Source organism: Pelodiscus sinensis, chromosome 21 (assembly GCF_049634645.1).
Source record: "Pelodiscus sinensis isolate JC-2024 chromosome 21, ASM4963464v1, whole genome shotgun sequence".
NCBI classification, from domain to species: domain Eukaryota; kingdom Metazoa; phylum Chordata; order Testudines; family Trionychidae; genus Pelodiscus; species Pelodiscus sinensis.
In genome coordinates, this window is record NC_134731.1 from 14,113,346 (window position 1) to 14,135,621 (window position 22,276).

At 45.8% G+C, this 22,276-nt stretch overlaps 1 protein-coding gene across 4 annotated transcripts in view; it reads right to left on the reverse strand.

Moving 5' to 3' along the window:
- The window catches only part of PITPNM3 (PITPNM family member 3), a 518,333-nt gene that overhangs the window by 282,834 nt on the left and 213,223 nt on the right, over window positions 1-22,276 (reverse strand). For all 4 annotated transcript variants that reach the window (XM_075904890.1, XM_075904888.1, XM_075904887.1 and 1 more), the window contains exon 3: window positions 15,240-15,347. In XM_075904890.1, coding sequence (XP_075761005.1) covers window positions 15,240-15,347 — 108 coding nt within the window. The remainder of the gene's footprint in view (window positions 1-15,239; window positions 15,348-22,276) is intronic.

The following is a 22,276-nucleotide window of genomic DNA, read 5'->3' on the forward strand; positions in this document are numbered from 1 at the left end:
ATAATAATAGAGTTCATGCTCTTAAGGAAAGGTAGAAGGGAGACCAGCACAATTGAGGTAATGGATTTCAGGAAGGCAGATTTTGATAAGCTCAGAGAAGTTGTAGGTAAGGTCCCATGGGAAGCAAGACTGAAGGGAAAAACAACTGAGGAGAGTTGGAAGTATTTCAAAGGGACGTTGTTAAGGGCCCAAAAGCAAACAATTCCGCTGTGTAGGAAAGATAGAAAATATGGCAAAAGACCAGCTTGGCTTAACTGGGAGATCTTGCATGATCTCAAAATAAAAAAGGAGTCGTATAAAAAATGGAAACTAGGACAAATAACAAAGGATGAATACAGGCAAGCAACACGGGACTGCAGGAGCAAGATTAGAAAGGCAAAGGCACAAAATGAAATCAAACTAGCTACAGGCATAAAAGGAAACAAGAAGACCTTTTATAAATACATTAAAAGCAAGAGGAAGACCAAGGAGAGGGTAGGCCCACTGCTTAGTGAGGAGGGAGAAGCAGTAACAGGAAACTTGGAAATGGCAGAGGTCCTGATGAAATGCATCCCAGGATATTCAAGGAGCTGATAGAGGAGGTATCTGAGCCTTTAGCTATGATCTTTGAAAAATCATGGCAGACAGGGGAGATTCCAGAAGACTGGAAAAGGGCAAATATTGTGCCCATCTATAAAAGGGGAATAAGAACAACCCAGGAAATTACAGACCGGTCAGTTTAACGTCTGTCCCAGGGAAGATAATGGAGCAGGTAATCAAGGAAATCATATGCAAACACTTGGAAGGTAATAAAGTAATAGGGAATAGCCAGCAAGGGTTTGTGAAGAACAAGTCATGCCAAACTAATCTGATAGCTTTCTTTGATAGGATAACGAGCCTTGTAGATAAGGGAGAAGCGGTGGATGTCATATACCTAGACATTAGTAAGGCATTTGATACGGTCTCACATGATATTCTTATTGATAAACTAGGCAAATATAACTTAGATAGGGCCACGATAAGGTGGGTGCATAATTGGTTGGATAACCGTAATCAGAGAGTTGTTGTTAACGGTTCTAAATCCTGCTGGAAAGGGATAACAAGTGGAGTTCCTCAAGGGTCTGTTTTGGGACCCGTACTGTTCAATATCTTCATCAATGATGTAGATATTGGGATAGAGAGTATGCTTATTAAGTTTGCAGATGATAGCAAACTGGGTGGGGTTGCAACTTCTTTGGAGGATAGGGACATAATTCAAAATGACCTTAGCAAGTTAGAGAAATGGTCTGAGGTAAACAGGATGAGGTTTAATAAAGAGAAATGCAAAGTGCTCCACTTAGGAAGGAACAATCAGTTCCATACATACAAGATGGGAAGCGACTGTCTAGGAAGGAGCATGGCGGAAAGGGATCTAGGGATCATAGTGGACCACAAGTTGAATATGAGTCAACAGTGTGATGCTGTTGCAAAAAAAGCAAATATGATTCTAGGTTGTATCAACAGGTGTGTTGTAAGCAAAACTCGTGAAGTCATTCTGCCGCTCTACTCTGCACTAGTTAGGCCTCAGCTGGAGTACTGTGTCCAGTTCTGGGCGCCACATTTCAAGAACGATGTGGAGAAATTGGAAAGGGTACAGAGAAGAGCAACAAGAATGATTAAAGGTTTAGAGAACATGACCTATGAAGCCAGGCTTCATGAACTGGGCTTGTTTAGTTTGGAAAAAAGAAGATTAAGGGGGGACATGATAGCGGTTTTCAAATATCTAAAAGGGTGTCACAAGGAGGAAGGAGAAAATTTGTTCCTCTTGGTTTCTGAGGACAGGACAAGGAGTAATGGGCTTAAAGTGCAGCAGGGGAGGTTTAGATTGGACATTAGGAAAAAATTCCTAACTGTCAGGGTGGTCAAATATTGGAATAAATTGCCAAGGGAGGTGGTGGAATCTCCCTCTCTGGAGATATTTAAGAACAGGTTAGATAGACATCTGTCAGGGATGGTGTAGACGGAGCTTGGTCCTGCCTTGAGGGCGGGGGGCTGGACTCGATGACCTCTTGAGGTCCCTTCCAGTCCTATTATTCTATGATTCTATGATTCTATGAAATACTATAAATTCACCACTGTCATAAATAAATATTTTTTATTTGATAAAACTGTCCACCTGATTCTGTCCTTTCCCCCTTGGGTATTCATCATCGGACCTGTGATTCTCACGACAAAACAACTTCCTTTTTCCTTCTGGTTTCTTTTATGGTAAGAATATCAATGTGAATACGATGCAGTTCTTCCAGCAATATATCAACCTGCTCATCACTTGAGATCGCACATTAAGTGTGCCAACATATAAATTAGTACAAATTTATGGTCTCAGTACTAAGAGGTTCTTGGCCTCTTCTTCCTCTATGTCCACCATTCCACCACCATCACTGCTGAAGGGAGGAGGGACTGTGCAGGACTGAAGGTCATGCTGTATTATTGTGTTCATAGTGCATGGAATAAGAACCACTTACTACTGGTTGCACTTCTATAAACCGGGACACTTTGGTCCAGCAACATCCATGGTCCACCAGTCTCAGTGCACTGCGAGGGCTGAAGAGGAGCCTAGTGCGATGCAGAGGGGGAGTCGGGAGCCCGGCACAATGGATGGGTGGGAAGCCCAGTGCACAGCCCAGCTGGGCTGGGAGCTGGAAATCTGCCATGCTGCTGGGGGAACGAGGTGTACCGGTAGTTCGGAATAGGAATCCTAGTTCGAACTACCTAGTTCGAGCCCCGTGTAGCTGCGCTGCACGGGGTTCGAACCAGCGGGGTTTTAAAAATGGCGGCTCCCCACTTATGCAAATGAAGCCCGGGAAATTCAAATCCCGGGCTTCATGTGCAAGTGCGGTATGCCTACATTACCCTCCTAGTTCGAACTAGGAGGGTAGTGCAGACATACCCTGAGTGAAGAACTTTTGCAAAAATGTTGGCAGTTTCCCCATGTTTATGGCTGGCTGTTTTCACTCCCATTCTTTACAACTGGGTTTCAGGTCTTGTAAAGACCTGGAAATCCAGAAGTATCACCATGATTATAAATGCCAACCAACGTTCCTGCTAATCTTTTCCAATCATGTGTGGGGGTTTTTTCCATCCATGTATGGAATTCATTCTTTTATGTGCACCGAGGCATGTGTGACACTACACCACCAGGAAAAACAAAAAAAAACCAGCGGGGGGGGGGGGGGGGTTGCTCTGCTAATCAGCTGGGCAGGATTTCAATCTCTCCTGAGCAGCCACTTAAGCATACAGCTTACAGGGAATGCAAAACAGCTTCTTAAACCTTCAGACAACATGGGGGCTCGCAAAAATCATATATTGCTTTCAGTACTAATTACAGACTTTGAGCCATTCTGCTCACAAGGGATTTAGGGGTCCAAAAGATCATGGTTGTCCTGTGCTGAATTTTTTCCCCACCCGCTGCTGCCACTTTTCTGCCAAAGCACAGTTGGACCAATTGCTGCCTTTTGCACAAATCACCAGGTATTTGTCTCTCTCAAGTTAGTGCTGACAGTTTCACCATGCAAGCTAAGCTATGATCTGACCCCTAAGAGGCTGCTGCTTAGACACCTTACCTGCCATGTAAAGCACAAGGAAAATGAGTTTCTTTCCAGTTGAGAAGTCTCAATTGGAGTCAACGGGCTAACCAATATTTATCTTGGTGGTGCAATTTATGAAGTTTCATATTTTGAACCTTTGTGCTTACTGCAAGGGGCATATATGTACTGCTCTGTCTCTCCCCAAAAGCTATGCATGGTAGTTGCACTGTTGTCTAACTTAAAGAAATGTCTTTCTCCAGAGCTTCTTACAAAGCAGAGTTACATTGCTCTCTAGGTAATAAGTGAACAGTAATGGCATGTGTACGCAATGTATTCTGTGTTCAAAACCATGACACGAACACCACTGCCATGTCTATCATCATATGTCTAGCATAGGCATAGAGAAAAAAAATTAATGGAGATCTATCTCCTAGAACCGGAAGGGACCTTGAATGGTCATGGAGTCCAGTTCCCTGCCTTCACAGCAGGACCAAGTACTATCCCTGACAAATTTTTGCCCCAAATGGCCTCCACAAGGATTGAACTCATAACCCTGGGTTTAGTAGGCCAATGCTCAAACCACTGAGCTATCCCTCCGCCCACAGAAAACATGGAACAGCTATGTGTGATGGCAGGCCCCAACAGAAATGGCCCCAATTTGCTAGATGCTGTACAAAACTGAAGCAAAAGACTAAGGCTACGTCTAGACTACAGAATCTTCTGAAAAAACTTCTTCCGAAAAAGAACGTCCACACTGCAAAAGTGCATCGAAAAAGCAATCTGCTTTTTCAAAAGACAGCATCCACACTGAATGGACGCTCTCTCGCATGTAAGCTGTGATTACTATGGACGGAATGGCCACCAGGGCACCTATGCTTTTTCCTGCAGGCCTCTTCTTCAGAAAGAACTCCCTCTTGCCCGTCGACACATGCCTTTTTGTGAAAGAGCTCTTTGGCAAAAAGGCTTCTTCCTCGTAGAATGAGAATTACCAATGCCAGAAAAACCCCTCTGTTCTTTCAATTTTCTTGTGGAAGAACGCAATTGCAGTGTGGACATTCCTCAAGTTTTGTTGGAAAAACAGCCATTTTTCTGACAAAACTCTGTAGTATAGACATATCCTTAATGCACAAGACAGACGGGGGGAGGGGGAGAGGGACAGAGGCTTGCTCAAGGTCACACAGAAGATTGGTGGCAGAACCAGGAAAAGAAAGTGGACACTGACTCCTAGACCTGGGCCCTATCCACTAATAGGCACTGCTTTTCATCACACAGAATAACCCAAGAAATGCCACAGAAATCATTGGTAGGTTTCTATGACAAGACATATACTTTGACTTTCAATTATATCTGTCCTAATCAACAGGAATTTTAAGACACAACCTTAAATCTGTAACTTCGCATTGGTAAAACTGGAGGAGGGCATATATTCTCTATAAAAATTACCAGTTTGATTTGCTATAAAGTTAAAAATGAGACTGGTATGCATGGATCTATAGTAAACAAAATCAAATTCTAAATCAAGCATCTATGTAAAGAGACTATAATCGCATTGGAAATAAAAGTATCTGGACTCAATACCTTTGGGGGGGTCAAAAATTTTATTTTACTATATCTCATCAAAGGTATCTCTATTCTGAAATGGACACCAGGTCTGCACCAGACCTGACACCTTGGCTTAAGGTATACAACTTCAGCAATGTAGAATATGTAGCTGGAATTGGCTTACTTTAAGCCGAGCGTGGCAGTGTCCACGTAGCAAAAGGCTGACAGGAGCATTTGTTCCCATTAGCTTCCCTTACACCTGGAAGGAGCAGGAGAACCAGATGCTAATGGAGGCGCTCTCTGAGATTGATTTAGCGAGTCTTAACTAGACTCACTAACTTGAACTCTGGAAGATCGATCATGGCTACAACGATCTGGCTACGGTGATCTTCCATGGAGTGAAGATGTGGCCTGTATTTTTAACCACAGCAAAAAACTGTAAGATAGTTTCCATCCAGCCACCATGCTTTATGAAATTGACTTTTGGATACAAATATGCATCACTCAAAGATGCTTTGGACAAAATACTTCATGTAACCTATCAATCTTAATTTCACAATCTGCTGGATCTATATATCTTATTTTGGTCTATGTATCACTCTTGTATGTGAAGTTAGAGATATGGAGCATGGAATGGTTTATGGTTTTAAATGTGCAAATGAAAGCCATCAAGGGTGCTTCCCTCAATGTCTGGATGATCACCTGTAAACAGCCTCTTTTAAGTCTATGGAAGTCATGTGATCCCTACCTCCTAACTGGTAGAGGGTCTGACCAGGTAATTTTCCATGGAAGGGTAGAATGTAGAGACAAAGAATTCCCGCCCCAACAAGGAGGCTATTCAGGATGCAACGTTTTCAGGCCCTTGGTTTTTGGCCGGCATGTGACTCCCAAGAGAATGAACCAGAAACCCCAGGAGGAAAAGATCTTCCCTGGCTTAGAGATTTAGCTGAAATAAGAAAAGTGTTTGGGTAATTTTGAGCTTTTAGTGTTAACAGAAAACGTATAGCTAATTCTATTTTAAATTTATAATCTACTGGCTCTGCCTGTTTTCAGTTGCAGCCACTTAAATCCTACTATTTATACTTAATAAAATCACTTTTATTCATCATCAAGCCCCGTGTAAATAATCGTTACCTGGGGGAGCAATCAGAGTGTGCATCCTCCTTCCATTGTTAAATGGGGCTTAACTGAATGATTTATTTGGGACTCTGATCCCATTTGGGGGTTGGGTTCCTGGAAGCTGGGCCCAAAACTGAATTCTCCTCAGACCTGAAAAGATTAAATGTCTGTCTTGCTCTTTGGGTGGGGACGGTGATCTCAGCTCGGTGGCTTGGCTGGGGGAAACCAGGAGGACAGGGTGGTGAGAAGTCCCAGAGAGCAACGAGGAGAGTGTCACTAGCTTTGTCAGCACACCAAGAAGCATCCCCAAGGGGTCTTCTGTGACCACACCCCATCATAAGCTGCACTCTACCTTCCTCCTGTGAATGCAGCAGTACCTGGTTTGTGTTAACATAGTCCTCTTTCAACCCTTTTAGTTCATTCCAGCAGTTCGCATCCTATGTTGCCTGCACTGCAGCACAGTGTACAAAAAGCCCCCAAACCAGAGCACGAATAAAATCCTACAAACACTTACATGGCTGTTTACACATGCACTATAAGCACTCACAGGATCAGGACCAAAGGCAGTGGTGACGAAGGGACAGAAAAAAAACTAATATTTAATAGGCCACATTAATTCCTGGTGTTAAGCAAGTCCAATTCCACTGATATCTGCTTAGCACCAGTCATGAATTTGGCCTTGGGAACATATTCATACAGGGCTTTGATTCTGCCACTGGAAAAGCAACTCCATCAAGATAATTTATGCAGCTCTACAGGTTTTTAATTCAGCTTGATTGCTGTTTGTGTTATTCTCTGTTTAAATGATTAAATTGGCATTACTGGATTCCAGATTTTCCCCCAAAGAAGTATTTATAGCACTGATGGAGAAGTCTGTTGGTCAAGTGCTCTCAGGTGTACTTAGTGAGAATCAGTGATTGAATTAATTTATATACATGCTATTTATAAGGGTACTAATAAGCTTGTGTCTCTCTCAGTGGAACTGTGGCAGGGCTGTTTCTTAAAGGAGCAGTGAGTGCCCAATGTGCCTCTAATTCTGCCCAGAGCATATCACAGCTTCCCATACATCTTCATTTATTGAAACAGCTCTTAATTGTGTGCTTTATTAGTCAATCTATTAAGCCATTAAAAAACAAATGCACGCAGACTTCAAAATTGCTGGACAGGCAAATAGCAGAATCACAGGTCCTGGAAGCAGGATTCACTATAGGCAGTCCCCGGGTTACATGGATCCAACTTACATCGGATCCCTACTTACAAACGGGGTGAGGCAACCCCGCACTAGCTGCTTCCCCCCAGCAGACCAGGGAGACACAAAGCTAGCGCCCCTCCCCTCCCCCCCAGCAGACCAGGGAGATGCGGAGTGGCTTTTCTCAGCAGACACCTCAGCTTGAGAATAAAGGACTGAGGGAAGTGAGGTGTGGGAAAATAAAACTGAGCTCTGGAGAAATGTTTGGCTAGAGTTTCCCCTACAATATGTACCAGTTCCGACTTACATACAAATTCAACTTAAGAACAAACCTACAGTCCCTATCTTGTACGTAACCCGGGGACTGCCTGTACAACAAAGTGCAGCACGAAGGGCTGGATTATACTAATAAGGCTGTAGCTTTCAGCTCTCCTGTTGTTTAGGCCCCACTGGTCAGGCAGGGGCCAGGGCCAGATGAGGGAAAAGGAGCAAGCTTACTCATGGAGCCCTACTGGAGCACTCTTGCCAGCAGGAAAGACAAAGCAACCTCCAGTAGCTTAGTACAGGGGCAAGAAAAATATGGCCCGTGGGCTGGATTTGGCCTGCCAAGTTGCCAGACGCTACTCAAAGTAGCCGCATGCAGAGGCCTTTGCATGCCATGTGCTGGGGTGGGGTGGGGGACTTCACATGCTGCCCGTGCCCCTCACAATCTCATAGCTCCCATTGACTGGAAACAGACAATGGAAGCTGCCTAGGCTGTGTTTATGGCAGCACACAAAGTACTCCCCAGGGGGTTATGGGGCTTAGAGAAGCACATGGGCCCATGTGGCTGGTTGCTTTGAACAGCATGCAGGGGCACAGAGTCTTCCTAAGGGACCTGCTGGGCTGCTGACCAAGAGCTGTCTAGGTAAGTGCCTGCTGGCCAGAGCCTACTTCTGGTACCCCAGCCTCTCCCTCTCCCCAACTCCCTGCCCCCCTCCCTCTCCCCAACTCTCTGCCCCCCTCCTGTATTCCTTCCCCAACTCAAAACCCAAACCTTCTCCATCCTTGCCCCTGCACCCATATCTCCTCCTAGACCCTGAGCCTCAATTCCCTGCCCCACATCAGAACCCTCGCCTGCCCAAGGTTACAACCCAATGCCCCTGCACTCCCTCTTGAATCCCTGTGTGACGTGGCAGACAAGCTCCGCACTCCGGCAGAAAGCCGGGTGAAACCGTGGTGGCTGGAGGACACAGCTGCAGGTGTCCCGGGTTGCCAGGGAATGCCGCCCCGCTCTCCGGCAGAAAGCTGGGAGAACCCCGGGCAGCTGGAGGGCACAGGCGCGGGTGTCCTGGGTCGCCAGGGAATGCTGCTAGGGGAAACCCGGTGGGAACGGGAGGAGCCAGACGCCACAGGGGACGCACAATGGCCGCATAGGCGGTGCAGCGCGCACTTTAAAAATGGCATGCTACATGCCCAGTGCGGGGAGGCAAGCCTTGGAGGAAGAGCTTCTAAGGAACGAGGGGGGATGGCCGTGAGGGTCCAGGAGCCGGACAGGACCAGGAGCACTGCAGGATAGGTCACTGGGAAGGCACCGAAGCGGATCAGGACTGACGACAACCCCTGAATGGCGAGCCTGAGATAGAATCAGTGGGACCCGCCGGGGAGAGGGACGAGCTGACGACAGACTCAGTGCACGGGTAAGGGAAGGTGTCGGTAGGGTAGGAAGTGGCCCAGAGCAGGGCTTTGGTGCCCGCGGGTTGACGTGTTATGCGTGGGAACCCTGTCACCCAATAGGGAAGGGGTAGCAGCTCAATCCCTTTTCAGGCTCCGGGCCGGGACCCAGTGGAGAGGGCGGGCCCGGGTCTCCCTACCCCCACCCTGAAGTCAGAGGACAACAAAAGGGGTTCTCTTGACTCTACTGTATGGTGGGATTGGAGTTAGATTTCATTGCATGGAGGGATTGGAGGCAAAGAGGGTTAAAGATGTAACCTCCCCCCACCCTGAAGTCTTTTTGCATCACTTGCCACAGTTCATCCCCAGATGTCAGGGTAGGGCTTATCCTGACCCTGCTTACATGAGAATAATGCAGTAGAGGGGGACATGGCAAATTGGAGCCTGGATTTTTCAAAGCCTGAGGGGACTTATGCACTGAGGTCCCAGTAAAAGTCACCTAACTCACTTGGGCTCCTCTGAAAATCCCAGTTTAGGGAATAATTTAACATCCATTGGCATCAATGGAAAGACTGCCATTGACTTCAATGGGCACTGGATCATAAGAATGGCCATACATCAATCCCAGTTTCCTGTCTGACAATGGCCAATGCCAAATCCCTCCTGAAACATGAAGGCTGTGTCTACACTGGCCACTTATTCTGGAAAATCAACCGCTTTTCCGGAATAACTTGCCAGCTGTCTACACTGGCCCCTTGAATTTCCGGAAAAGCACTGACGATCTAATGTAAAATCGTCAGTGCTTTTCTGGAAAAACTATGCTGCCCCCGTTCAGGCAAAAGTCCTTTTCTGGAAAACTGTTCCAGAAAAGGGCCAGTGTAGACAGCACAGGAGTGTTTTCCGCAAAAAAGTCCCGATCGCAAAAATGACGATCAGGGCTTTTTTGCGGAAAAGCGCATCTACATTGGCATGGACGCTTTTCCAGAAAAAGTGCTTTTCCGGAAAAGCATCCTGCCAATGTAGACATGCTTTTTCCGGAAATACTTATAATGGAAAACTTTTCCGTTTTAAGCATTTCCGGAAAATCATGCCAGTGTAGACGTAGCCGAATAGAACAGGCAATCATTGAGTGATCCATGAAGAAGCGTTTAGCCAGTTGATTTCAACAATGAGAGTAGTTTGTACACATGTCAGCCAAAAGGATACAATTAAACAAGGCGCCAATCCTAGACGTAGTTTGTGTCATGTAGTTTGGACTGAGACCAGCTATTTCTCATAAACCACTGTATGGTTCTCTATACACATCTGGGCTGGAGTCAACAGAAAAATTCTGGAGGTAAGCTATGAACTATCATGTTCCCTCTGGTCATGTCTTGTCTGAATGAATATACATGGGCTTTCCAAATGCAACCTTATTTTGGCAAACATTGATGAGTTCTGCACACTCTGGAAAGGTAATAAATCAATGCAACTTTTTAAAAAGAGATTAAGAAGGAAGAATGGGCCTGATTCCACAGTTAAGCAGAAGCTTATTCCACAAAAAACTCCACTGACTTCAAGGGACTACTCATTCAAAGCTAGAAAAGGTATGGAACTCGAGGCCTCTATTTTTAAATATGAAATTATTCAGTCAAAAAAATGCCAACTTTTTTTGAGTAATGCTTTGAATGCAAATGGTTGTCTTAACACTGAAATGCTTTCTGACTGCAGCTAATTCAGAACATGATATAGTCCTCCATCAAATATATTTTGTGTGCACTTTACCTTCTTTATTTGTGTTTTGCAGTTGCTAATTTCAGAGGGGATTTCTAGCATTCCCTAACACTATTCATTCTCTAACAGAAGTACTGCATAATTAGCTGCAGGAAAAACACAATGATAGGATCTATACGCATTTGGCAGGTAATTTCACAGCAGGAAAAAATCAATGGGTAGCTAATCAATACAACTGAACATTACAGTATAATGTGGCAGAGTTCAAGAGGAGAAGATGCATTGAAATGCGTGGTCTAGTTTGATCAGATGAATGTAGCAGGAGGCCAATCAAGGAAGACTCTTAACCGCAAAATATGCATTACAGCTGTTGCTCTATTTTCTTCTGCATTATTGAGATAATGAAACATGAACTGTCCATTCTGCCATGAGCTGCCTTGTGTGGATGTGGCATAAAGTCGGGTTTTCAGAAATGCTTACTGCCCACAGCTCCTATTGACGTCAGCTGGAGTTACAGTTGCTCAGCACCTCTGAAAATAGGCCCAATTGTGTGCAACATCATATACCCCAGCATGGTGAACAATGACTTGATGTAGGCTACCGTGTTGCAAAAAGCCATTCACATGTAACCAGATGATGTATGTAAGCCCATTCTCAAACTAGGGTCCACCTAGAGCAGTAGCCCTGTAAGCTCTGCCTAGTATTCTCCAACAGAAAACAAGGTGAGCACCACACAATGCAAGGTAAGAGGGCTAGGAACCAGTGGGGCCGACAGACTCACCAGGTCCCTGGGCAATGCGGGGGGAGTGTGGGGGCAAGGCCTTGGGTGGAAGGGGCAGAGCTGGGGCTAGCTTCCCCCAGGCAGCCCATAGCGCACCTGCAGATAGACCTTTAGCCTGACCTAGTATGGCCCTCTTATGTTCTTATATCTTCTATGCATGGGGCATCAGCTGTGAATTAAAGGGCCCAGGGCTTTGACCGCCACTGCTGCTGCTGTAGTACGAGTGCCTGGGAGCCACAGGCCATTTTGAATTGTAGTGGCCACCAGGTACCCTGTGTCCTTTCGAATCGCCAAGCACAAAGGCAGTTGTCCTTTTCCCCATTTCCCTCCATAGGCAAACCTGCTAGGAAGTGACCAAAGCAGTTCTCTATTTACAAAGCAGTCTTCAGAACAAAAAAAAAGTTCAGATACCATTGAATTAAGGGAGGGAGTGTCTCATGGTTAAGACTCTGGGCCGGGATTCAGGGTTCATCTCCAGGATTTGAGCCACACCCTTCCTGCATAGCTTTGGGTAGGTCACTTATGTTCTCTGGGCATCTACTCCTATCTGTAACATAGAGCAGTGAGGGACAATCTAAGCTAGTGAGTGGGCCACATGAGTGGCCTCCTTCATCTCAAGACTGTCATAACCAAGACAGTCTCCTGGGACAGGGTAGTTTTGCTAACTGTGCGTGTGTACCTAGAACTTGTGGGTGTGCCGACTGAACTATAACAGCACTTTGATTGGATGCAAAGGGAGCACATGGCTCTCACAGACACTGTTGGGTAAAATCAGCATGCACCTCACTTCACGTGCCCTTGCTTTATGTAGGAAATAAACTACACTGACAGAAACCAACAGAATCTGGCAACCCTATGCGTGAGCAGTGGTAAAATGTGCCATGGGCCTGATGGGCTGCAAGTTGCCCGCGACTGAGACAGAGAGAGGAAGAAGAATCCTCCCTTTTTCTGTCTTGCCTGCTTCATTTGGAAGCTCTTGGGGCAGGGACTCTCCCTGGGGGGTTTTGTGCCTTGAGCAATGGTGCTGTGATCTTATTGCCAACTCTAGGAACTATCAAAACTATCTAACATCGTAATGTTGAAGTAAATGTATTAAAAACTTTGCAGTCAGGGAAGAAAGTCCAGGAATTCTGGCAAATAGCCCAGACTGGCTTGCCTTTATGTGGTCATTTTACAAAAAAGTTACCTTACTTGTGGAGCAACATTGGATCAATTTCTCTCAAGAGTCTTACGGGAGAGAGATGAGGCACATTTACAATTCAGTAAGCATCTCTTACGACAATCCCATTGAATGCCTGACTCCAATCGAAATAAATTACCAAGCAACATGAGGGAGCACTTTATGCCTCTGTCAAGGCCAGATGTAAGACATAAACATCTTCCCTCTCTAATTATCCACTTAATAATGTTGAACAACATGCCATTTGGATTGGTTGGTCAACATGCAACTTAACCACTAGCAAAGGAAATACCCAGAAGATAAAGAGAAAAGGGTCACTAAACAAAGATCATTAATAAATGAATTCCCTTCACAAGAGATGGCTGAAATTACAATCTGTTATAGAAAAATATTCCTTTCTAACACACTCCAGTCCAGTCACAACAGCTATGTGTGGTAAGAAATGGGGAAATTCTTTTTAAAACAAACAGTCTAAAAGCACAAACCCTCATGGCTCAAAATACATTAAATATTTTCTCTGGTTTCCCCCTGACCATAGGCGACTGGTGTAATTGGAGGCATGGCATACAGGGAGGACCACACAGAAAGAACAGGGAGGAGGCACCGCATTTAGCAATTAAAATTTTGCCCAGGATGAGGTGCCCATACCCGCCCCCCAAGGACAAATACCATTTAATTAACAATAACAATGTTTTAAATGATTTAATAACATTCAACTAATCATATGAAACCCCCATACTTCAATGGACAAATCTATCAAGTTATTTAAAAAAAGAGATGAACACTCCTGTTTACATTGAATCATAGTAGCTTATGGTGGGATTTTGCCTGCTGAAGATATGTGCTCAACTCCTGTTTAAAGTCACTGGGAACTTGGGGGTAACATTTTCAAAAACCCGTGTAATGTGGGACTCTAAGTCTCATTGAAATGAAAGCTTCTAAGTTACTTCAACAGATTTGAAAATTCTATCTGGGAGGCCTAGGGCTACAGGTGTCCAGTTTTGAACTGGACAGTCCAGTATTTGAGCTTTCTGTTCGGGAAACAAATTGAGAACATAGAAATGTCGGGTATTTTCTAAATCAGATGTGCTGTAGATCGTGATGTATTGTCAAGTGTGTCCGGTATTTTTGTTGAAACCAACTGGCAACCCGAGGGGCCTAACACCTTTGTGTCCCTTTGAGAACCCACAGCCTTATTACACAAATGGCTCCACTCGTGTCAGCAGAGCAACTGGCCCTGAGTAGTGAGCTGACTTGGGCAACAATGACCCATAAGTCCATGACGTGTGTCACAGCCACGACAGATCTACCATCTCAGGCAGGGAGGGGCTCGGCTCTGCACTCCCAGAAGGGAGGAAGGGGTGGAACTGAGGGCTAGCCTTCCTCTGCCAGTCCAGAGCATGCTACTTAGGGCTCCAGCCGCAGTGGCGGCTCGGAGCCCCGGGCCCTTTTGAATCGCTGGGTCCTTGGGCGGCTGCTGCATTTCCCCCCCACACACCCACCCTTACAGCAGGCCTGACCCTAGATCTTGGGCATGCAAGCTGTTTTGTGTGGATGGAGCCTCGGGTTACCAGGTAGCTTCAGAAAAAATACTGGACACACTTGATCAGGAGGAGGGGGGACAGGAAGCAGGGCTGCGGGGGGGGCAGGGGTGGCTGGTGGGAACCAGGGCTGGTTAGGGGGAGGGGGAGGGCGCAGCGGGGCTGGCTGGGGAAGATCGGGGGAGCCAGAGGTAGCAGGGATGGCTGGGGGAGATCAGGAGGAGAAGAACCGGCCAGCAGGAAGCAGAGCTTGCTGGGAGGGTGTCGGGGGGAGGAGGGCCAGTCAAAAGGGGGTCGGAGGGAGCAGGGCTGGCCGGGGGAGTGAGGCAGGAGAGAATTGTCCGGCAGGGAGCGGGGCTGACTCAGGCACATGCAGATCCCAGGCCGCTGCCTGTCCCGCGCACAGTCCCGGTGAAGCATGAGCGAGTCCGGCTACGGTTCCACAATGCACTTGAACAGTGTTCAGGAGCAGGGCTTCTCCTCCTCCCCAATGCATCACTCCTACGTCAAACACAACCAGAGGCTTCCAGCGCCGATCACGCCCCACCTCCCAACCACTCTCACTGCCCCCGCCTGGCTTCCATCGGGCACCCAGCCAGAAAACCAGAAAATACCAGACATTGCACATGTCCAGTATTTTCTGATTTTTTTTACCACAGGGCCCAAAAACCAGACTGCCCGGTTGAATACCAGACACCTGGCAACCCTAATTGAGCCTTGCACTCAAGCAGCACCTCAGGTCTGAGTAGGCGGTCTGCCCACAGGGTGTATCTTGCAAAAACAGGACTTGAATTACTTTAATACTGGGACAAAGTTAACTGTTGCATATCAATGTTACCTATAATACCAGTTATGCTTTGACACACTGGAAATGCCATTTGTACCAAGTGTCGCACCAAAATCAGACCTCTGACAGTCTAAGTACAGAGGTTTTCTTGTTAATCTAAATATACACATAGAGCAAATTAAATGTTACCTTGATTTTCCTCCAGCTTCCCAATTGTTTCGATCTGCTCTACCAGGTCATTTGAATTCCACTGGCTCATTCCTATGAGAATGGCACTTTTTCCTTCCACCACCTCCTCTGCAACAAGAAAACAGAAAAGAGAGTAAACTGCAATCACAGACAGGAGAACAAAGACAGGATTAGGTTGTTACTAACTATCAGAAAAATATGTGGCTTGTTATGATCCCTAAAGGGAATACACTCCACATGATTTGACTCTCTGAGAGGGCTTCCTGCTTACACGTTCACAGTGGTATGTGTTTGCATGCCAAATCCATTGCACAATGCAAAAAAACAAAGGGGAAGGGAATTCAGCAAATCTTTGTTATTCACTTCTGCAGAATTATTAAAATAAAATTGATTGAAATAAATATTCATGAGAGGTAGAAAAACAGATAGAACTTTATACATGAAAAGCCCTTTATAAATATTGATTGATTTATACTGATTATCTAATTAACAGATATGATTGGAAATATTTTCCCTCTCCCATGAAGCAGCTGACTAGGAACTTTTTCATTTTTGCCAGAAATTTTCAATAAGTTAGATGAACATTAAAAAAAAAAAACCCAAACAATTATACCATCTAGGTGAAAAAAAAGTTGCTAAAAACTGAAACTTTTTATAGTTTTGAAGAAAACCTATAAAAGATTGTGGTGTTCTTTTCCCAAGGAAATATCTATTTTCACAAAATTGCATTTTTTTCTGTCAGTCAACCATCACCACAGCCCTGTAATGTAGTTATGAAGGTTATGAGCTTTTTCAAAAAATGAGGTTTACATGATCTTTCAAAAAAGGTTTGCATTTTAGAAAGAACAGCATCTAGACCGCGACTAGGGAGGACAGGGTCGCGGGTTTGAGTCCCGCCTCCCCCACGGTGGGGTGGGGTGGGGTGGGGTGGGGTGGGGGAACAGCCGGGTGGCCCTGGGGCAGGTGGGATAAAGGGCCTACCCGTAGTAAGGTGGTGGGTTGGGTTCCCGCATGGCCTAGGGGATAGGGTGCTCTTTTTTGAAAGAACACCATGGTGCAAATATGCAAATGAAGTGTGGGAAATTCAAATCTCGGCTTCATTTGCAATTTCAAAGTGTCTAATTTACATCCCTCTGTCAAAAGAGAGATGTAATTTAGAAGTACCCTTAGTTTGGAAACTCCTTCTCCCACTCTGATGTTCACCTGCCTTGCGTATTTATACAAGCAATCCTATCTCTTCTCAGCCTTCATTTTGCCAGGTTTAACAAGACAAGCTCCTCTGATCTTCCCAGTAGCCAGACTAAGTTCCTCTTTCTTGAGCATGAATTGTCCATTGTAGATGATGTTTCACCAGTATCCTTTACAAAGGCATTAATCCTTCCCCGTGGCTACTGGAAACACCGCACTTGACACATCCTAGGTTCACATTTGTTCAAGGCCACAGCATCAGCCAGTGGGAAAACAATATTAAAACTTTTGTCTTTCTGCTTCCGTACCCTGGATTCACTGCTCTAGACCATGATGTATGCCTTGGCAGTCTTTTTAACTCAACTTCGATTGCTGGATGAGATTTAATTGTACTCCTTTGGGCAGGCAATGTGTTTTATTCTGTATTTGTAAAGGGCCATGTAAAATTATGGTGTCACATAAGCAATAATAGAAATAATTTATGTAGGTCCATAAAGTATGCCACAGCATTTTGTAGCTGCTCTTCATGCTTATACAAAAGAACATAATCCCTGCTCCAAGGAGAGCATGAGATGATGATAGGAGTGGGAATAGAACATGTGAGCGAGCCTTACAGAAAGTGTCTAGTTATTATACCTGAAATGCTGGGAGCTCATTGAAAAGAGAAGGATCTGCAAACCTAGCCAAGTACAAGGAAAAACCTGAAAAAGTACAAGTGGGTGAGCGATAAGAGACAATCAGGATGGAGGTTTGCACAGACCCAAGGGAACAGGAGGCGGGGTAAAGGAATCATTCAGAGCAACTGAGAAGTAAACAGAACCTCGGATTTAATGAAGTAAGAGGGGGAGACAATGCTGGTATTGGGGGTAAGAGGGGAGGCAGACCTGGGCAGAGGTGTGATTAGGGATGTAAAATCCCAGTTAATAGATAACTAATTAAACATTAGGTTAATCTACAAAGTTTTTCTGCTTTAATTACACTGGCACAGGTAAAGCAGAACATAGCTCTCAAGTGTGGATGCAGTTATACAGGTATATTATTACTATTTATGGTATAAAAGCCTTATTCTGGTATAAGCTTATTCCAATTCAAGAAAGAAAATAGTTACACTGGTATAATACCTTTCATTCAGATATAACTGAATCCACACCAGGGTTTATACTTGTTTGATTTTATTATGCCACTAATTAATATTATAAACTTTTCTAGTGTAGAAAAATCCTAAGTAAAATACTCTTTCTGAATAGATTTTTAATTCAGCATGAAAAATCAGGCATTTCAATGCTAGCACCCCCCCCCCCCACACACACACACACACAAACTATCCTTTAGATTTCACTGTTCTTGAATTTTGATGTCAGAACATTAATTTCTGGGGAAAAAATGGAGGGGGGGAGGACCAGTTCTCATACAAATTTCAAGCATGTTTTATCTTTTCATCAAATACCATCTGTGCTACACGAGCTATTAAACTTTTATCTGACAGCACAGAAGAGATTATGGAATCGCACAGCCCTGCCGCACAGCGAATCAGTTCCGTTAGAGGATTTGTTCTTTTATCAGCAGCTCATCTCAAAAGGGGGCTGGGAAGCACAGACAAAAATGGAATGTTGCAGATGTTCTCCTTTAGAAGCCAGAAATCTGTATGAAAACATTTCCATTTGGTTTACCAGCTGTTGAGGAAGTGAGGTGCATTAGTCCCTTCTGAATGAACTTATTTAAAAGCATTTCCATGTGGATTTAGACAGGCTGTCACTGTATACTACGTGCTTAGTAGAAGTATAGCAGAATGCAAATGCAAAATGGGGGATTGGGAGTTCTTTATTTATTGAGATGATGATTCAGATAATGGACCTTGAGCAGTACTGTGGATTGCAAATAGGGACTCAGCAAGAGGAGCCAGAACTGGGCCAGGAGATTTCAGGATACATTGTCTAAATTTAGTCTCAGATGGGGAGCCATGTTAGTCCATATCTGCAAAAACAATGAGGAGTCCTATGCATATTGCAGACAAACAGATTTATTTGGGCATCCGTTTTCATGGGTAAAACCTTGAAAGTGGGTTTTATCCACGAAAGCTTATGCCCAAATAAATCTGGACAGGTGCGTCTACACTGCACCCAGAACTCGAAACAAGCAGTGCAATTTGAGCTATGCAATTTGCGTAGCTTATTTTGAGTCAATTTCGAAATAGCTTATTTCAAAATTTACTGCTGTCTACACAGCACTTCGCTCACAATAAATCACTGTTCCAAAACACCACTTATTCTTTGTGGAATGAGGTTTACAGGGATGTCAGACTAGTGAGCCTGTTATATTTTGAAATATAACCTCTGGTGTCCTGAAAAAGTGCTGCCGTGTAGACATAGCCTTAGTCTTGAAGGTGTCACAGGACTCTTCATTGTTTTATCCAAATTTAGATCAACTTCAGTTTACCTTTAAAACATTTTAAAAAGGAAATAAGTTTCTGGCTCTTCAAATGCAAATACAGATAGTATCTTGTAACTGGTCTATTTGACAGCGGTAGGTCTATCTGGAAGTAAAGCATTTAAAAAAAAGAAATTTTGGGAACACTGAAGCAAAAAAAATCTCCATCTATTAAAGATGTCAAACTGCCAATCATCACCATAGGATCTGATCTGTTAAGTGAAAGGTCATCCAGACGGCGCCTCTTTGTACAGGCTGACGGCGACTCTTCAAACCTCAGCAGAACTTATACCAGTCTGAAGTCTTCAGTGAACTTCATGGATTTTCTGGCACTCTTTAGGGGTACAAATTCCCACTTGGGTAGTTTTTGGTTTTGTTTTTTTTCAATTTTATTAAAATTACTGTTTGCTCTAACTGTTGTTTTGTTTCGGGTGTTTTTGTTTAGTTGTTCATTTGGGGGGGTTAGGGTGGTCAGAGTTGGAAGGGGGTAGAAAGGGCTGTTAACTTTGCAAGTTTCAAATATTTTGGTTGTAGATCTGTTGGACCCAGAACAGTAGTGAGACAAGGTGGGTAAAGTAATACCTTTTATGGGACCAACTTCTGTTGGTGAGAGAGACAAGCTTTTGAGTTTTCATAGCTTACTCTGTGTATGCTTGAAAGTGTGTGATACTGGACCATTAGGCTAACCAGCAGAGGTGAAAGTGGAGCATGCCCCATACCTGTCTGGGACTGTCCCAGCCTTGGTCCCCCACAGGCTGCCTTTAGAGAGTGGGGGGGAGAGCTGAAGCCCCCTCATTCCCACTAGTGCTGCATGTTGTTTGCTGTACCCCTTTAAATTAATGGAGATTGCCTATCACCTAGAATTGGAAGGGACCTTGAAAGGTCATCAAGTCCACTCCCTTGCCTTCACAGCAGGACCAAGTACCATCCCTGACACATTTTTGCCCCAAATCCCTAAATGGCCTCCACAAGGATTGAACTCACAACCCTGGGTTTAGCAGGCCAATGCTTAAGCCACTGAGCTATCCCTCCCCCCATTGCTGTCATGAAGTGAGGAAAGCACACAGTGGGCAGAGGAGTGAGTGACCCACACTGTACACTTCCCCCTCTCTCCCTGAAAGTGACACCCCCATCCCTGACTCCTGCAGCCCAACCCTCTGCCCTGAGCAGCCCAATGTCCCCAGTTCCGATTCTTACACCCTTCCACACACTCCAACCCCCTGCCCTGCGCTCTTCCTCACACACCCCAGCCCTGACGTGTGCACTGCGCACAGGCCTCGTCCCTTACCCTGACTCCTGCACCTCCCACATTCCCAACTCCCTGCCATGAGCCCTCCACGCTCTACCCCACAATTCAATTTCTTACAGGCACGGTCATATCGCACCCCCCATCCCCTGCAATACAACAGCACCTGTAAGAAATGTAAGCTATTTTTACTCTTGCAGACTAGAGCTATCTAAGTCAAGAGAGTCAGATTCTAAAGAATGACCACATGGGTCAGACCAAAGGTCCATCTAGCTCAGGCTCCTGTGTTCCAATAGTGGCCAACCCCAGGTGCTTTAGAGCAGGGGTCTCCAACCTTTTAAAGTAATGAGATCACTTTTTGAATTTAAGTGCACGCCAGGATCTCTCTCAAACTCCAACACCCTGGCTCCGCCTCCTTCATGCCCCTTCTCCAAGGCCCCACCCCTGCTCACTCCATCCTCCTGCCCTCTCCCATCTTCCTCCCTTTCACCAGCAGGGGCAGAGGGTTGGGGCACAGGCCGGTCTTGGGCTAAGGGATTTGGAGTGTGAGGGGGCTCTGAGCTGAGCCTGGGGCAGGGAGTTGGGATGTAGGAAGGGGTTCAGGGTACAGGCTCTGTAAGGGAGTTTGGGTCCAGGGAGCTCAGGGCTAGGGCAGGGGCTTGGGGTTCATGACTGTGGCAGGGAATCAGAGCTGGACACTGCTTATCTCAGGTGGCTCCTGGGTGGTGGTGCAGTGGGGCTAAGGCAGACTCACCTCTGCTTTGGCCCTGCACAACTCTCAAAAGCAGCCAGCAAACTCCCTCCATCCTAGGCCCTGTTGTGCCCCCCCTCTGTTCTGTGGAGATAGGATACAGGGTCGGAGAGGGGCATCCTGACATCTGCACCTTCTCTTCTCCCTTCCCTTCCCTGCTCTGCTCTGCACAGCAAGCAGGAGGCCCCTGGGGAGGGGCAGCTCCAAGGCAAAGGACAGGAGGCACGCAGCAGTGGGGGAGGGGCAACTGAAGAGCCGGCACTGGGTAGCCCGCTTGGCCCCACCAGTCAGGATCCCCTGTCAGAGACTCCAAGATCTACCGGTAGATCCCATCTGCTGGTTGGTGACCCCTGCTTTAGAGAGAATGAACAGAACAGGCCATCAGCAAATGATCCATCCCCTCTCCCCAGTTTCTGGCAAACAGTGGCCAGGGAAACGATCACTGCCAATCCTTAGGTGAGGTTTTGAATGGCTGGAAGCTACCCACAGCTTCAAATGTCTAGGGATTATGAAAAAATTTCTCAGCCGTGGTGGGTCCTGCACTTTTAATCGGATTACTTGCTTCAGAAGCTCATCGCAGCCCTCAATTTAGACCCCAGCTTGCTGTTTGTTGTGCTACTCACACCCTTGGCCAGTATGGGGAAAAGAGAGGAACTAAACTTCATGGTCTCTGTGGTCCCTCCTAGTGCTACAGGGTAAGACAAACCTTGTACCAAAACCTTTCTACTACACCCCTAGGCTATGTCTACACTGCCGGGTTCTTGCGCAAGAACACCTTGCGCAAGAAAACGTCCATACCGCCACGTGCGAGCTGTGCTTTTGCGCATGAGCGCCCATGGCAGTGTGGACGCTCTCTTGCGCAAGAAAGCCCTGATGGCCATTTTAGCCATAGGGCTTTCTTATTCAAGAAATCCCTGTTGAGCGTCCACAGTGCCCTCTTCGGCAAAAGCTCCTGCGCAAGAGGGCTTACACCTGTTAAAAAGGGCTCTGGCACAAGAAGCCCTCTCTTACCACCCCGTACTGTAAATTTCCTTGCACAAGAGCAGGCGGGGAGCATGGACGCTCTGCGGATTCTTGCGCAAGAACGGCTATACTTACGCAAGAAGCCACGAGTGTAGACATAGCCCTGGGGAGCTGGGAGAAGGAGAGGAAACCAGGCCCACCCTTCAGCCCAGGGACCTATGAGAGCTGCTGTCTGTAATGTCTCTGGTAACAACTGCATGACAGCTACAAATCCCTGGGCCACTTCAGCATTCCCCAGCACCTTCCTTACTACAGGTTCTTCCTCCTGGTACCTGCACGCTCTTGTTCCTCCCCGATTCTCCACAGCTGGCAGCTCTGCACCAGCTGAGGAATTCCCTTCATAGGGACAGTCCACAAGTGTCCCATTAAGCTGGGTTTATATCCTGCTTTGCAGTGCCTGAG